Source organism: Rutilus rutilus (assembly GCF_951802725.1).
Source record: "Rutilus rutilus genome assembly, chromosome: 8".
Classification (NCBI taxonomy): Eukaryota; Metazoa; Chordata; class Actinopteri; order Cypriniformes; family Leuciscidae; genus Rutilus; species Rutilus rutilus.
This window is the reverse complement of record NC_140222.1, coordinates 25,493,371-25,510,722: the sequence shown is the minus strand read 5'-3', so window position 1 is coordinate 25,510,722 and position 17,352 is coordinate 25,493,371. Positions and strand designations below refer to the sequence as shown.

The window sequence follows — 17,352 nt, the reverse complement described above, 5'->3', positions numbered from 1 at the left end:
CAAGAGGTTGTGTCTAAGCTTTTTTTGTCTGAACAAATGTTTTTTTAGAAAATGGTTCTTGTGCATGCAAAAGTCACCACCATGAAATGGTGTTTAGTACTTTGCTATGCAGTTTCTAGGATGTTCTGGATGTAGAAACCATCTTCAGTGATAACTTACCAGCACAAATCAAAAGAGCCTCCATTCTGGCCCCTAGATATTTTATGCGGTTTTGTTTCCAGGTGTTTTTGCTAAACATTAACCTACTAATTAGTTGACTGAGATGCGTTTTTCCTGATCTATCAGGATATGTGAACAAGGTTATGATGGTCAGAGATAAAACTCACACAAGGAAGTTAAATAAAAGAATATGTAATTTAATTGAGACAGATACATGTACATACAGTCATTTAAAAAGAACATACAGAACACGAAAGTCAATAAAAAAAAACTTCTCCCTCTGAAATTGTGAGTCAAGTAATGCCAAAAACAAAAGAGAAGATTAAAAGCGTTTAAAATTAGTAAAGGAAATGAAACAATACTGCCCGGAGTAAGTCACTTCATACATGGCACTTTTCTCGGTTGCTGTTCCCTGATGACTCCTTATGTGTCATGTAATGTAAAAATCCTTCAAGTTTTCACATAAGGCCCCTTTGGGTTACAAAAGACAATTTACAGAAATAAAACCTACTTAAAATCATTTACTGAAAAGGGTCTGTACACTTTACAAAAAATAAAATCATGTTATACTATGTAAACAAACAAAGAAAGACACATTTTTGAGGATTGCATTAAAACAGAAAGACATCCCTTGAATCCCTTTCACACACAGAAACAACTCGGTGACCATTTGGAAAATGGTGCATTTTAGAAGAGCTTGGGCAGCTGCCGTAACCTACTCAGATCCAGGAAATTTCCCACTGACCCCTGAGGCTCCGTGACTTCCTGCGTCCTCTGGTTTTCAGTTAGCGAGGACCTACGTTGAGGCAGGACATTCTTTGCGTCATTCTCCTTCTCCAGGTTCTTCCCGCCACGCATAAGCAGCTGCATTTTGGGCCGCAAGTCTCGAATTAACTGCTCTTGAGAGTCAACAGGAGTCATATAGAGATTGGTGGCTGCCTTGTTTGTAATGTTTTTGAGAACCACAGCACTTTGTTCTTCACGGTCTTGCCTAACGCTCACGTTCTTGGACGTTTCATGCTGTATGGAGCACCCGAGAGCGGAGTCTACCAGAACGGCGTCCTCTTGCTCTTCCTCACTACTGTTTTCTCCTTCAATCAGTCCGTATTTCTTCATGTACTTACAGGTAGCTAAAGACATATTGCTGGGGGACAGTATACTGAGTCCAACACTGCTCTTTTCAGCAGAAGGTCTTCTCAGAAGAATTGCGCCAGGGTCTGGATGTGGCATGGAGGACTGACCACCCAATGAGAGTCTTGACAGTTGCGAGTCGCTTAAGTACTTAAGTGCAATAGCGTTGGCCTCCAGGCTAAGGTCTACACTGCCGCTTGGTCCCCAGATGCTGGTCCCCACTGGTTCGGAAAGAGCTAGTCTTGAAATCACTGCATCAGGGTTTATGCAAGCGAGGGTACTGAAGAGAAAAATGTGTTAGAAACACAACTTTTAATAATGCTTTGATTAAACAATCTGTCAGACTATGTCATTACCTGGCACTCTCGACAGTTGCACGTGTCATCCTTGCTTGGGAAGAGTCCAAGTCTACGTTCACCCCGAACTGTTGGAGTTGTCTCAACGTTGCAGTTAAGACACGGTCCTGATCTGGTGGACTGGATCTGTGCTTAGCTTTTTGAGTTTGGGCTATGGATGTCGTCGGAGATTTTCTTGACTGACGACCTACAGGGGACAGACTTTGTCTGTTTGAGACACTCTGCTGGTCTTGCTCTACCTTTTCAACCACAACCGTGGAGCCTTGCAGACGACTTTGCACCTGACCCTGGAGCAGGAATTAAAATCAAAGTTAGTTTGAACATTAATACTGTATCAATTTCAAATTAAACATGTGAAAATTGCAACTAACGCATAAAAATGGGGCCATACCAGTAGTTCTTGGTAAAATCTTGGGTCGTCCATTTCTCCATTTTGAGACAAATTTTGGCTCTGTGACTGTGAGGGATAATACATGCTAGCACTCTCTCCCAACACTGGACTGGAAAACGAATGGGCTCCAAAACCAGACGACATGCTGCATAAAACAAATAAAGTCACAATAAACAAACACTGCCTGGAAAACAAAAACATAACAGCCTTCTACAAATCAAGTCATTACTCGTGTTGTGGAGATGTTGGATGTCGAGATCCTGGACTCTGCTCTTCAGAGTAATGAAATGCATTTTCAGATCCGAGTCTGGAAGTGACTGTACTGTTGTTTTGACCTTCAGACTTTGGCTCTATCTCGGTTTGCCAATCCAGACTTGAGGCCTTATGTGTGGGGGCCTCTTGGGGAGCGGTCCAAAACAAACTCGCCCCTAAATAACAAACAACAATAGACAAGAACTTCATGACATTGAAAAGAACAGATAATAAATGCAACAACCTTCCGTCAAAGTACCTGTTCCTACAGCAACACTGACACTTGTTAGTTTAGGTGGAGATGTTCCCATCTGATTGGCTCTTTCCTGCTGAGCATGTTCGCTAGATGATACTGGAGTCGTCTTGCTCTGAGACTCAAGGAGTTTTTGAATCTGTTGAGGAAAGTCTGTTAACAACCAGCGGTGACAGGTCAAAGCAAAAACAATGAAACTAATACGAACCTGGAGTTGAAGTAGCTTCAACTGACGCTCTTGATCCATGAGCATCCTGTACGCATCAGCAGGAAGCAGACCCACAGAGGTGTCCTGGACTTGGCAGCACTGGGCTTGACAGGAAGGGACCTGCTCAACAGAACCTTTGATGGGGTTAACTGTGGGGAAACACGGACTGGGTGATGGAGAGTAGTGAACTGGAACAGCAGGATGGCAAACAGGACTTTTAGTGGGAGAAATGCGACAACCCAAAGATTGCCGAGAAGGCGAGAGGCAGTGATCCCTAGGTGGGACACTCTCAGCGCCGCACTGAAAACCACAAGGATTGTGCACAACAGTGGGATACACTGGTGGCCCTTGCCAGTTGTTTTGATACATGGGAACATGGGTGGGTTGGTTGGTGCAGCAGCTGCAAGGGTTGGTGGCTGGGGTGCTATGGAAGAGTCTGTGTTGGGACGGATGAGGGATGGGGGTCTGGCTAGGCATTATTGAACTTTTTCTGGCACTGCATTGACCCGATGTTGGAGGTTCGGAGTAAATTGATTGGGGTTTGGTTGGAACACCTTGTGAAGAACGGTGCCTTTGTTGATGAAAAGAGCCATTGGGCGAAGCAGAGTTCTTTGTCGAGGAAGAAGATGAAGACGATGATATGGATGATGCTGACGAGCCCTCTCTTGATCTTATTGAGGGCAGGGATTTTCTATTTGCATTGGATTGTGGTGTTTGTTGTCCTGGATACGGATGTAGTTTGTTTTTCGGCTGAGAGAGGATAGAAGTTAGTGGTCTTCGGATTGGGGGTGGTCCAGGGACACTACTCTGTTCTGGAGGTCTCAACACTGAGAGGCCCTGGTGGGCAGGACTAATGCTTCTCCGCTGAACATTTGATAGGCTATGAGGAACAGGAGTTGAGTCTTGTGTTTTAACAAAACTCGCATCCAAAAAACTGCCATCTAATACCATAGAGAGTTCTGGAACTGAAGGATGAACACGCCTAGTCTGAAGAAAAGAAGAAGAATATTTGAACCTGCTAAATGGTAATCCATCCTGAATAAAGAGGTATATTACGGGTGCAAGGTCACAAGTTAACAAACCTGCTGACTGACAGGATGAGGGTTTGGAGATGGCCGAGGAGAGAGGTCTTCATCTTCTACACCTGAGTCATGATCACTGATAGACAATTTATTCTGAGGAGCAACTGAAGATGCTGCAAGAGTCATCCTGATAAGGCAAAGCAGATATAATGTGTTATATTTCTTCTTGCTTTAAAAATATTGTATTCTGTCAGATACACTAAACAGCCAAACATAAATCTCAATTAAATAAAAATTAGAAATTTTAGATAAATAAAAAGACTGTACCCTGTTAACACAGTCTGAGAGAGCACTTCCTCAAACAGCACAGTTTCCTGATTTTGGTTCTCAGCACTAAGCTCAAATTGTAGAGGCCGTCCTTCTGAAGGCTCTACATTCTGTTTTGGTAAAATATGTAGTATGATGAAAAAACTTTTATTAATTAAAGCAACCCTAAAAAACAATTAGTACAATATATGCAATACAAAAACCAAAGATCAATTGGAAAAACACATTTGCTTAAGACACATTACAAATTTATTTCATAATCAGATTACACATTATCAGTACAGGTTGCATGAAAAGGGGAAAAATGTTTCCTATACACCTTGGCATATTCAGATTTAATTTGTCGAGTACAAAGGCATAGACGGACTGACCTTGTAAAGTGTGAACGACTCTTTGCTGGTGAGCAGCTGAAAGCTCATTTGCTGCTGCCCGACACATGGCTTACACTGATAGAACTCCGGATCCCGGTGAGTCAGAGAATACAGGACCACCAGGAAAGCACCTCCCTCTGACATCACTCTGGAAAACCATCAGATGTAGACATGAACAGGAATTTTTTGTTTTGATCATCATTTTTCAAAGATTTCACAAAAATTCTAGCAACACAATGAAGAGATCACATTTACTTTGATTAACATCAACAATAATATTAAAACAATGCTTTCATAAACAACAGATCAGTAATCTACAATTATCTATGAAAATAAATAAAACATGAAACTGCATTCAGAAATGCATTTCATTTCTGTAATATGATCAGCATCATGATTATATCATGAAAAGTGGGGCAATATTTAGTTATTTAACTTTAAACTTTTTTATTAAATACTTATTTATTTAATATTTTATGGTTACAAAATCAGAAAATTCATTTCAGATGCAGAGAAAGCTATTATAAATGAAAGATTATGAAAAAACATTTAATCAGAGTAACATACACGTATACGTACATACATTTTAATTTCATGTTGTCTTTATATTTGAGCCCTTCTTGGAGTTAACTGACTTATTGGCAAAAGAGCAGATGGATGGGACACTCACTTGTCTTGGAGGGCGGAGCTGTGCAGGTACCTCAGACACCACGCCCACACCAGAGGATTATGGATATGTGTAACGCCACTCAACCATCTGCCACAGGAGAACAACTGTTACACACCTACACTGAACATCTTGCAGGACTCCAAGCATGTAATTAATGGGGCTGAATTATTATACCTTCCAACAGGCTGAATAAAGACAGCAAGACAGTCACCATTTTTAAACACTTAAAGTACTTACATTCCTACTAACGGGAGAGTGTAAGCCTTCGGATCGGATTCAAGTACGAGGAGAAGTTTCCTGGTCTGATCCATTGTTAGAAACCTGAGACAGAATGTCACATTTTAAAACACAAAAAGATTCTGAGGAGGATACATGGCCATATAAGAAAAGAGTGCTTCCTTACCCACGTTTCCTGCTGTTTTGGGTCACACCTGCTGGGCTGCTGAGGTTCCTGGCCAGTGCGGTAGGGATGACGGGCACTGCCCGGACAGGGACGGCATCTAGCGTGCAGGCCAGTGTGACAGCCGCCCAGGACAGGTCAAAGGTGAGTCTGTCCATGTTCTCGGAGCAGCTGAGACGAGCTCGCAAGGTGAGGAGTTTGGACAACTCCAGCGTCTCTTTACTGCAGCAGAAATGTTGAAGCATCTAGAAAGAGACATGAAAGTAAGCATTAATGGACCATTTAATCTAAATGTACGTAAAATTTAAAAGAAAAGGAGGAGTGACGATCGTGAAGGACGAGAGAGGACCAGGCCTGGACTATTTTTTGTTTTATTATGTGTGGCGGCAGTCAACCGTGAGAGGCTGCCGTCTTTACTTTCGTTTTTGTATTTGTTTATTTATTTTATTAAAAGTCTTTATATGTTCGCCGGTTCCCGCCTACTCCTTCTCACAACATCTAACCTTGTTACAGCTACATTTACACTACAAGCCTTGGTGCTCAATTCTGATTTATTGCTCAGATCCATTTTTTTTTTTTGGGGCTGTTCACATTATTTTTTTAAAGGACGGGAAGGCAAAAATATATTCTGTGGAAGTCTCAGGACCAAAAAGTTTATGTCTTGCCTGCCTGTCAACAGATGTATTTCCATACCTCCACGCAGACATCCCACTTCATCAGCGCGTTACGTAAAGCTATACAGAGTTATAGACAGACAGTCAGAGTGCCACAAACAAACAGCAGCCACCTTTTACAGTTCCTCATAAACCAAAACAATGAAGTTATGCTGCATTCAAGTCATGTCGTAACCGTAATTACGTGATGGCAACCCGTGACGTTCTTCTCGTCCTCAGACTCAAATTTATGCGTTTCTATGTCAACACTAATCAATGCTGAAATGATTCTGCAGCAGTCAGGTGGTACAAGTGAGAGCCCTGTAAATTGTTTACATTTGTTATTATTATTGTAATGTTATGTGCTTTGAGATATAAGGTCATTTAATGCCGTCTCTCGTCTCGTGATGCTTTGCAGACTCTGCTATGTGCGACCGTTCATGTGTTTTGAAGACGACGTGGCATTAGAGACGCTCTAAAGGAAGGGTGGGATCTTATGCTTTCAAAGCTAGCTTGCTATTGCAAGCCTCTCCGAAATTGCCTAAACATTTAAATGTGGCCAATATCAGATTCGAGTCTGAACAGGTCACAATCCTGCAGTGACCCGCATGTGCAAAAGAACAATAACAAAGATGACGCGCAGCACGGAATAATACGGAAGTAAACACAGAGGTTACTGAAAACAACATTCATTAATAAGATGATGCGTTGCGGAAGCCAGCGAATTTGTGTGCAGTTCAGTTCCAGTTTATTATCATATGCATATTAGTACAGAGTACCACAGCAATGAAATACAATGTGCCTTGGCACTCTCTCAGCACCAGTCAATAAATAACAATTATAATAACATTCAAATATCCAAGCACAGTAAACATAGTAACTACGCTCAAACCTCAACGACGAGGACACAGACGAGGAGGCAACGTTTTTCTTGTACAGTCTTTCCTCAATGTTAAGACTTGATGTTGCATTGCAAAACATCAGGGCCCGTATTCATAAAGAATCTTAATGCAAAGAGTAGCTCCTAGTGACAAAATTCTAAGAAAATTCTTAGAAATGTGGGCGTTTACTCTTAAAATTAAAGAAAAACTCCTAGTAAAGAAAAAAGTAATTCAGAAAGCATCTTAACCCTTAAAAGAGGTCTTAAGGTCAAAATTGTTAGGAGCACGGATGAGGACTTTTAAGAGGCTTAAGAGTTTCTTTAGCAGAGGAGAAAATGGCAGAAAGACGAAGAGGGAGAAGAAATGTGTTGCAGACAATGGATGACAGTGAGTTAATAAGACGCTATAGATTAGATCGTGCAGGGATCATGTTTGTGACTGATCTTTTTAGAGACACGCTAATATCTCCGACACAGCGCAGAAATGCCATAGCGCCTGAAATGAAAGTAATCACTACATTACGATATTTGGCAACTGGGAAAATTCCATGTTTGATACATTAAAACCAACATTCAAACCACCGCTTAAATAGACATGCCAGCAATCAGTGTAATTGGAAAGAGTGGAACAATTTTTATCATTCTAAGCAATCAAATACCTTATAGGAAATCAACAGCATGGTAAATAAAAAAAGGATTTATATACACATATATAATGTGTGTGTGTGTGTGTGTGTGTGAGAGAGAACGATCAAATAGGAAAAATTACGCATGTAAGTTCAAAGTGGAGGCTTAGAATAGACCCTATACTTAAAATCACTTTTTTTTTCCTTCTTGGACAACCAACCAATCACAGTCTTCAAAAGATTGTGTCATACATAGCAACGGGGTCAACCCCGCCTCCTCACTAAGATAAAAGTTTTTGTCTTTTCCTTACTCAGAGTTGCTCTCAGATCGGTCCCGAATCGCTCTTAAGCTAAGACTCCTACATAAAAGTTAAGCTAAATTAAGAGTTTTCTGAGAGGATTCTTAGAATCTTTATGAATACGGGCCCAGACCTATAGCTGATTTAGGAGCACATATGAAAGTGGCCCACATCAGTAGGGTTTTGGGCCGCTTTTGCCTGCAGTCTGAACATAGCCTTATATTCTCACTCCAAGGATGCATTTATTTAATCAAATCTTTCAGCATCATTACTCCAGTCTTCAGTGTCACATGATTATTCAGAAATCATTCAAATATGCTGACTTGCTGCCCAAGAAACATTTCTTATTATTCAAAAGAACAGCATTTTACACTTTTACCGGTACTGCCATTAATTTAATACATTGATTCTTGCTGAATTAAAGTATTAGTTGTTTTTTTTTTTGCAATTGACCCCAAACTTTTGAACTGTAGTGAATATTAAGATTTGTCTCATATTAATAACACATACAGGTTAAATTAAGAACATTAATAAACCACGGCAGATGGAAGCAGTGCCGCACGCACACACATATTATAATCACCTGTCTCTAAGGAACACTGAGTCACAATCAGGGCAGCTGTTACTGACAGGTTATTATGCCTCAATAAGTTGCCATAGCAACAAGAGGAAAGTGCCCCAGCCATTCGATCCTAAACATGTCCTGTCAGCAATTCTCAGATCAGTTACCTTAAACGAGATGTTCAAATCCTCCCCCGAGTGCACCGTGCTGATAGTAGCATGCTGGCCTTCAAATACACATGGCACAAGGATGTCTCCGGGGAGCAGGGCAGTTGGTGCTTTCCCAGGACATCCTGTCTGCTCTCTGCCCGGATCAAAACGATCCAGGGTTATCGTCACACCTTCCTCGTCTTGGAAAATAAGATCTAGTCACTAAAACGCATCGAAATATGAATCATTGTAAGATGTCCAAATACAGGCACTATACTAACCGCTCTCTACTGCCAGCGTCCCAAGCAGGAAACAGAAAAACTGAGGCTTGTTGGTCTGTCTAGCATGCCGGTGAGCTAAACGTAAGGCTTTTTCCACAAGTAACAGTCTTGGATTCCTGAAAGATACCAAATGTTAATGCAATGTAAAAAAAAATTTTTTTAAGTACAATCAACTTGGATGTTTAAGTCATTTTGACTTAAATTACATTAAGCTTAAGTTGAAAATTGCTTAACTTATTTTGATGAGTTAAAGCAACGTAAAAACATTTGTTGTCATAACTTACTGATCATATAATTTTTTACAGTGTGAGAACATAAAAATCATAAAATGATTCCAACAGTGTTTTACAAAATACTCTATTAAAAGTCACCTTCAGTAATTGCAAAAGCTAAAATATAATAAAATATTCGATGAACAACTATTTCAGTTAGTTCTAATTTTTGAAGTTAAAAGTTGAAGAAGTAAATTGACTAAAACGAAGTCTGAAATAAAAACTAATTAAAGTTAAATGGGAATAGAAAAATAAGAGACACTTTACAATAAGGTTTCATAAGTTAACGCCAGTTAATGCACTCACTAACATTGAGCAATTCATCATTTATTAATCTTTGTTAACATTAGTTAGGCTGATAACAATACAACTGTTCGTTGTTCATGTCTACTCACATCCATTAAATAATATTTACAGATACAACTTTTGTTATTAATAATGTTGAAATTAACTAAGATTAAAAAAATTAAGATTTGTGTTAACAAATGGAACCTTATTGTAAAGCGTTGTGTTACTGAAAAAAAAAAAAAAAATGACAAAGGTACATTCAGTTACTACACTAACCCCCGGTTTCACAGACAAGGTTTAAGCCTAGTCTTAGACTAAAATGCATGTTTGAGTAGTTTCAACCGAAAGCAATTCGCACTGATATATCTTAAAATATGTCAATGCCATTGCTTTGTCTCAAGATGCACACCAGTAATGTTTTTTTTCAAAGGCAAGTTTATAAAAGCTACTTAAATGCCCTAATTGAACTAAGGCCTAATCCTGGCTTAATCTAAACCCTGTCTGTGAAACCGGGCCTATGTATGTAACATTTTAATGAATAATACTATGATAGTTTTTAAATTGTAGTAAAATGGACTTTGACTGCAAAGAAATGGCCAAAAATGAATTTAATTTATTAAATTTTTTTAAATGAACACAGCGATAAACATCAAAATAAGGCTAAATGCAAAATACATTTGGCTATCATCATCACTAGTACATAAAAATTAATCAAGATTGTGTTTTTTCCCCCAGTAAGTAATCACATGACGTTGATTCATAAATAATGAAAATATGGTTCACCCATAAACTTACAAATATAGATGACAGAAAGGCTCACCTATAATATGAGAAATGCAGACTGACAACATCACCACTGGGAGATGGATCCCAGAGAGAGACTTTAGATGTTGGGAATGTCAGTGGACTGTGGGCATTGTCCGATGACCTTAAAAGCATGCAAAATCATTACTTTTATGAACAATAACAACGTTTTAAAAATAACGTTAGTGGTTTGGGTGCAATTCATGAGAAAGCTTAAGTAACGTTAGATACCTGAGGTTTTGAAGGGTTTCTGTTCTAACACTGTTCTCCAAGATGTGGGCTGGCAACCCTTTAAAATCCACATGTACACGATTCATTCTGTGGGAAAAAAAATGCCTCTCTAATGAACTGAATCTGATCATGCACCGATGCTTTTGCCTGAAGAGTACGCTTTCAAAATATCTTAGATAACGTTAACGTTACTCAGATAGGATGTTTTGATATGTTTGGCAGGTTGGGAGACTTAGCTTTCATGCTAACATTTACATTACAATACTACTAGAAACGGTTAAAAAACCGAAACATACCACTTAAAACTTCTTATAACTGATGTAGGGTATTTAATGTCTTACCTTTGGGCTGTTTGAACGCTTTGCTCATGTCTTCGTCGTGTTTTAATCGCGACGCTGCAAATCTTGCAGGGTGTGAGCGTGAATATGGACCACGAATGTGTTAAAACGGTCCTTCCAGCCCTTCGAGCGGTATTAACCGCGCCAAGACGAGTGTAATGACCACTGAGTTAATAATTTATCTCGTTTAACGTGTCAGAAAACGGAGAAATGCCAGTTGTCGTCAATAAACAATGAAATACAAAACGAACGCATTCAACAAACGCAACAACTCGAAAATAAATTGTGGCGCTGTTTCCAGGTTCCAATGGCGGGGCGCTGCAGCAGGGTGGCTCAGCCAATAGGAATCCACTTGCGAGGGACGCTCGACCAATCAGAAGAGAGGAACCGGATCCCTTGCTTGCGGAGTGTTTTTGAATGGATGGAGAGTGTGAGAATATTAGCGTACTATTTTACACGTGAATTTAGCTTTTTGAGGCTGTTTATTATAGAAAATAGAAGGATGTTATAGAATATATGAGTTTATATAATGGTATAGTAATCGTAACTTTGTGATCCTAACTGCTTTGTGTATCTTTAATCAAATTTTATTCTGATTTCATGGGTCAACATCAATATCTGACATAAGTAGAATCAAATATACTCACTCAGCACACACATTTGCATAATTAAATTGATATTTACATCATTCTAGTTTAGCTGGAAAGAAAGATTCATGTATTTAGTTTGATTTTATTGTTTCCTATAAATGTAAGAATTACTACTGACAGGTGCTAAATGCTTGTCAAGTTACTACGCACTCATTATTTGATTATAGGTCAGTTTTACTTACACAAATGTAAATTAATTATTTTTAAAAAATTGATCCAAGCTATTATTTCAATCCTTAATGCAACTTAAAAAGTATATAGCAACTTAAAAATACTTGCGCAATATATATATTAAGTTTAATTTAACTTTATAATTTACCTTTATATATTTATTATTTGTAAGTTATTAGTAGTAGTAGTAGTAGGCTACTAGTATCATCATCATCGCTATTATTATCAGTGTTAGGTGTAATAAATTAATTACAATCATTTAATTACTTGTCCCTTGGAAAAGTAAAGTAAGGGATTACTCTTAATTTTTTTGTAATTTCATTTCAGTTGCTTCTGATGTAATTGCTTTAACCCTTTCATGCATGAATTATGACAACCTCGGGTAGGATTTTTTTACCTATGTGTTTTTATTGCTCTTAGGGCATGAAAAACAAGATCTGAAATGTATTATGCATTTTTTTATTTTAACTGAAGAGATACTGTATTTAACATAATACAGTAATACGACAGCAATATTGTGTATGTATTTAACAAACCAATTAATACAATTATATAAAATGTGAAAACTATAAAATATACACAAAAAATAAAAACGCAATTTTTTTTTCCTGTTCGACCAGTTGACAAAGAACTTCATACAAGTTGACCTTTGCGTGTCTTTGATATCAGAACAAGAGGATGTGATTCCATCAAATATTTCTACAACCTGTCAAGGTTCAACTGTGTGGAAACCCAACTCAGACAGAAAAAACTAGTCTAGAGCTAGTCGAGAACTAGTCTAAACCCTCAAGTCTAGAGTTTGTCGATTTACCCTTATTAGCTGATAATTCTGTTCATGTCTCAAGATGGACACATTTCTACCCATAGCTCTCCTCTAAAAAAACCTAATGATGTTTTCAGACTGTGAAAAAAAAAAAAAAAAAAACTAGTGATCAGATGTTTTTCAATCTCATCTGAAACAGTGTTGGGGTAACGCACTACAAGTAGCATGCATAACATAATCAGATTACTTTTTTTAATGTAACGAGTAAAGTAACGCATTACAAGTAACGTGCATTACATAATCAGATTTCTTTTGTGATATTACAAGTAAAGTAATGCATTACAAGTAACGTGCATTATGTAATCAGATTACTTTTTGACGTTACAAGTAAAGTAATGCATTACAAGTAACATGCATTACGTAATCAGATTACTTTTTGACGTTACAAGTAAAGTAGGCCTAATGCATTACAAGTAACGTGCATTATGTAATCAGATTACTTTTTGACGTTACAAGTAAAGTAATGTATTACAAGTAACGTGCATTATGTAATCAGATTACTTTTTGATGTTACAAGTACAGTAATGCATTACAAGTAACGTGCATTACGTAATCAGATTACTTTTTGATGTTACAAGTAATGCATTACAAGTAACGTGTATTACGTAATCAGATTACTTTTTTGATATTACGAGTAAAGTAATGCATTAACATTACGTAATCAGATTACTTTCTGATGTTACAAGTAAAGTAACGCATTACAAGTAACATGCAATACGTAATCAGATTACTTTTTTGATGTTATGAGTAAAGTAATGCATTAACATTACTTAATTCGATTACTCTTTGATGTAACGAGTAAAGTAATGCATTACAAGTAATGTGCATTACGTAATAAGATTACTTTTTTGATGTAACAGTTAATTTTTGATTATTCTGTAATCAGAGTTCACTCCCAATCTAAAATCAACACTTGGAAAATGTTAGTGTTTTTTTTTTTTTTTTTTTGTCAATTCAGTTGTTTAATTTCTATAGGTTTTATAACATTCTAAAAGCTCTTAATTCCAGAGATACTACTAACTGGTAGGTTATTATGGAACAATAATAAAACAATGCATTGACATTTACTTTTTACTTTTGATACTTAGGCTAAGTACTTTTAAAAACGAGTAGCCTACTTCTGTAGTTACTTCAAAGTAAAAATCGGTCTTTACAAAATTTTCCTTGTAACAGAGTGATATTTGACCAGTAGTATCTGTACTATACTAACGTTACTATTATTATTATGTGATGGTTGTCCTCTTCAGCCCCCCCTCATTCCCTCATCCGCTGTTTCCGCAGCAACAGGGAAAAGATGGCAGCCCTCGCGACCCTCACTCAGGTAATACCTGCTAAAAACACCCATTGCAAGAGAATTGTGAGGAAAAACACCGGTATGTAGAAATAAATCTAAGAATTAGACACGAATCGATCTCATTATTTGCGCTACCGGCTTGTTTTATCGACACTTATAGTGAAAATGTCACGGGCCTCGTATGTCGGGCTCAGATTGCTAACCGATTAGCTCGCTTTATATCGCATGTCTGTGATAAAATACGAAAAAAGCAATGTAGTTTTCAATGAAATTTGCGATAAACATTCAGTAGCAAGAACATATAACGATAACAGCCATTTATATGAATGAGAAATATAGTAAACCGAGATGAACTAATGTAACTAGCTAGCCGCAATATATCAGAACATCACTTTATATCAGAACACTTTAAAACTGTCAAGACGCTTCACGTATAAAGTCGTAATTTCAGTATATGTTTATAGTACAATAATTAAAGCGGCTTAATTATACCGAACAACATTGTAATATTGATATTAACTCTCATAGCCTATATGATAATGGGTGTTGAACCGCTAGTTTAGCTTAGCGGTGATGGGAATTAGTGAGCATCAGTAATCTTACTGGACTGCCTGCCTTATGAATTGTAATGGAGTATTGTAAATACAGTTATGTGCACAACACATATTAGAATAAATATAAAAAAAAGCAATTACATGTATTATTATATTGCATCACCAGCGTTATTTTAAAATTATTTATATAATATTATAGTTTTTATTCATATATGTTTTGAATGAGCTTTTACTTTTCACTTTATTTAATTTTAGGTGAAGTTTTAATAATTTGATGTGCTTTTGTCATTTTTATTATTATATTTGGCTTTCATTTCATTTTTTGTTTCAGTTTAGTTGTAGTTATTTTAGTACTCCACTTATTTGCCAAGGCAACCGTTCTAAAATTTTCAAGTTTAGGTTTTGAATCCAATATTTATATTTAATTTAATTTGAGCTTTTATTTGTATTTTAACGGCTTTAGATAAAGGGTTAGTTCACCCAAAAATGAAAATTATCCCATAATTTACTCACCCTCAAGCCGTCCTAGGTGTATATGACATTCTTCTTTCAGTCAAACACAATCTGATTTATATTAAAAATGTATCCTGGCTCTTTCAAGCTTTATAATGGGAGTGAATGGATTTTGAGTCCTAAAAAAGCACTTCCATCCATTATAAATAATCCATACGGCTCCAGGGGGTTATTAAAGGCCTTCTGAAGCGAAGCGATGCGTTTTTGTATTAAAAATATCCATGTTTGTAACTTTATAAACTATTATCACTATAACTATAATAGTATATTTGGAAGAATATTGGTAACCAGACAGATGCTGGTCCCCATTGACTCCCATTGCATAAAAAAAAAAAAAAAAAAAAAACTATGAGAGTCAATGGGGACCATAATTTGAGTAAATGGGTGAACTATCCCTTTAACAATTACATAATAGTAAAATTAATGTTACAATTCTCAATAATCAGGCATGTTTGCCTTATACCCTAATTTATTTAATCATAAAGTTTCTCTTTCTCTTAGCTGTCAAGCGGGAACCCTGTGTATGAGAACTTTTACAGACAGGTAAGGCTATAATTCTGTTATTCTAAATTTGTAGATTATCACAGTGATCTTTTTTTAATACATCAGTCTTTGTTTGCGACAAAAACCATAGGTCGACCCGGGAAACACCGGGAGGGTCGGACCTACAGAGGCTGCCTTGTTCTTGAAAAAATCAGGCCTGCCAGACATCACATTAGGAAAGGTTGGTGTTTGGGGTAGATCAATGCACAACTTGTTCTGAAAATGATACGTGGATATTCATAATCACCAACTGTTTCTTCTCAGATCTGGGATTTAGCTGATCCAGATGGCAAAGGTTTCTTGGATAAACAGGTAAAAGTATCATAGTTTAGAAGAGCATCAGTCAGGATCAGACACTGAATGTTAACTTGATCCCTTTGTGGTTTATCAGGGGTTTTACGTTGCTCTGCGACTCGTGGCCTGCGCGCAGAGCGGGCACGACATCAGCCTTTCCAGTTTTAACCTCCCCGTTCCCCCTCCAAAATTCGTAAGTCTCAGGGTTTAGGGTTGAAATCATTGAACTCCGCGCAGTATGAGCTCACAGATGTTCTCATTTCTGTTCTAGAAGGACCACAGCAGCCCGTCACTGAGTTCTGTGACATCAACCAATGAGAGCCACTGGGCTGTGCGGGTAACTTATTTTGATTGGTTATTGGTTTTTCGACTGCAAATTGACAAAAGCGTTTATGATTATTCATCCTAAATCCTCTTGGTTTTGTTTTTTCAGCCTGAAGAGAAGAACAAATTTGATGGTATTTTTGAAAGTCTTGCCCCAGTGAACGGATTACTGTCCGGTGAGAAGGTCAAACCAGTGCTAATAAACTCCAAACTACCTGTGGATGTTCTCGGAAAGGTAATATTCAAATAGGTACTTAAATGAAATAGTATCTATCTATCTATCTATCTATCTATCTATCTATCTATCTATCTATCTATCTATCTATCTATCTATCTATCTATCTGTCTGTCTGTCTGTCTGTCTGTCTGTCTGTCAATCTATCTATCGTTCTATCATTCTTTCTGTCTCTCTATCTATCGTACTTTCTGTCTGTCTGTTTGTCTGTCTATCTATTGTTCTATCGTTCTTTCTATCTATCTAGCTATTGTTCTATCGTTCTTTCTGTCTATCTATCTATCTATCTATCATCTATCTTTCTATCATTCTATCGTTCTATCTTTCTATCGTTCTATCTATCTGTCCATCTATCTATCTATCTATCTATCTATCTATCTATCTATCTATCTATCTATCTATCTATCTATCTATCTATCTATCTATCGTTCTTTCTATCGTTCTATCTATCTATCTATCTATCTATCTATCTATCTATCTATCTATCTATCTATCTATCTATCTATCTATCTATCTATCTATCTATCTATCTATCTATCTATCTATCTATCTATCTATCTATCATTCTTTCTGTCTGTCCATCCATCCATCCATCCATCCATCATTGGGGAAAGTTACTTTTAAAAGTAACGCTTTACAATATTGGTTTACTCTTCAAAAAAAGTAATGAATTGCGTTACTTTTTATGGAAAGTAATGCGTTACGTTTCTTTTGCCTTACTTTTCTCACCTGGGCTGATCTTGCTTGTTTGAAATTTTTTAATAATGAAAACCAAAGTTCTATTTTTGGCAAATGTAAAGACAATATAATGTTTAACACTCTTACTTCAGCAAATAAAAACTAAAAACAAATAAACACAAATTTGATGTTTATCTAAAGTCATTTTTGCTTATTAGTGTGGTTGAATTGGATCATCGAAGGTCAGCAGCAAAGACGTTGGTTAATAAAGTGAGATTAAATACATACAGTATATTTGTGTTATTTAACATGTTTAATTATTGCAGGTTTGTGTAATATTCAGAGTTTGC

General features: G+C 37.1%; 2 protein-coding genes across 6 annotated transcripts in view; one reads left to right on the top strand and one right to left on the bottom strand.

The window, feature by feature from the left end:
- Nucleotides 1–337: 337 nt before the first annotated feature.
- Nucleotides 338–11,176, bottom strand: stil (STIL centriolar assembly protein). Its single transcript, XM_084416497.1, has 17 exons — nucleotides 10,927–11,176; nucleotides 10,586–10,672; nucleotides 10,371–10,478; nucleotides 8,991–9,106; nucleotides 8,728–8,909; nucleotides 5,544–5,785; nucleotides 5,378–5,461; nucleotides 5,141–5,227; nucleotides 4,471–4,618; nucleotides 4,100–4,209; nucleotides 3,833–3,959; nucleotides 2,751–3,737; nucleotides 2,549–2,681; nucleotides 2,267–2,465; nucleotides 2,038–2,182; nucleotides 1,647–1,933; nucleotides 338–1,570 (listed from the first exon to the last, which is right to left on the bottom strand). The coding sequence occupies exons 2-17, from the start codon at nucleotides 10,669–10,671 to the stop codon at nucleotides 847–849; spliced, it is 3,765 nt and encodes a 1,254-aa protein (XP_084272623.1). The 5' UTR covers nucleotide 10,672; nucleotides 10,927–11,176; the 3' UTR covers nucleotides 338–846.
- Nucleotides 11,177–13,841: 2,665 nt separating this feature from the next.
- The window catches only part of eps15l1a (epidermal growth factor receptor pathway substrate 15-like 1a), a 28,381-nt gene continuing 24,870 nt past the window's right edge, over nucleotides 13,842–17,352 (top strand). For all 5 annotated transcript variants that reach the window (XM_084415851.1, XM_084415850.1, XM_084415849.1 and 2 more), the window contains exons 1-7: nucleotides 13,842–13,888; nucleotides 15,430–15,471; nucleotides 15,563–15,652; nucleotides 15,736–15,783; nucleotides 15,863–15,958; nucleotides 16,037–16,102; nucleotides 16,199–16,324. In XM_084415851.1, coding sequence (XP_084271977.1) covers nucleotides 13,862–13,888; nucleotides 15,430–15,471; nucleotides 15,563–15,652; nucleotides 15,736–15,783; nucleotides 15,863–15,958; nucleotides 16,037–16,102; nucleotides 16,199–16,324 — 495 coding nt within the window. In that variant the 5' untranslated portion in view covers nucleotides 13,842–13,861. The remainder of the gene's footprint in view (nucleotides 13,889–15,429; nucleotides 15,472–15,562; nucleotides 15,653–15,735; nucleotides 15,784–15,862; nucleotides 15,959–16,036; nucleotides 16,103–16,198; nucleotides 16,325–17,352) is intronic.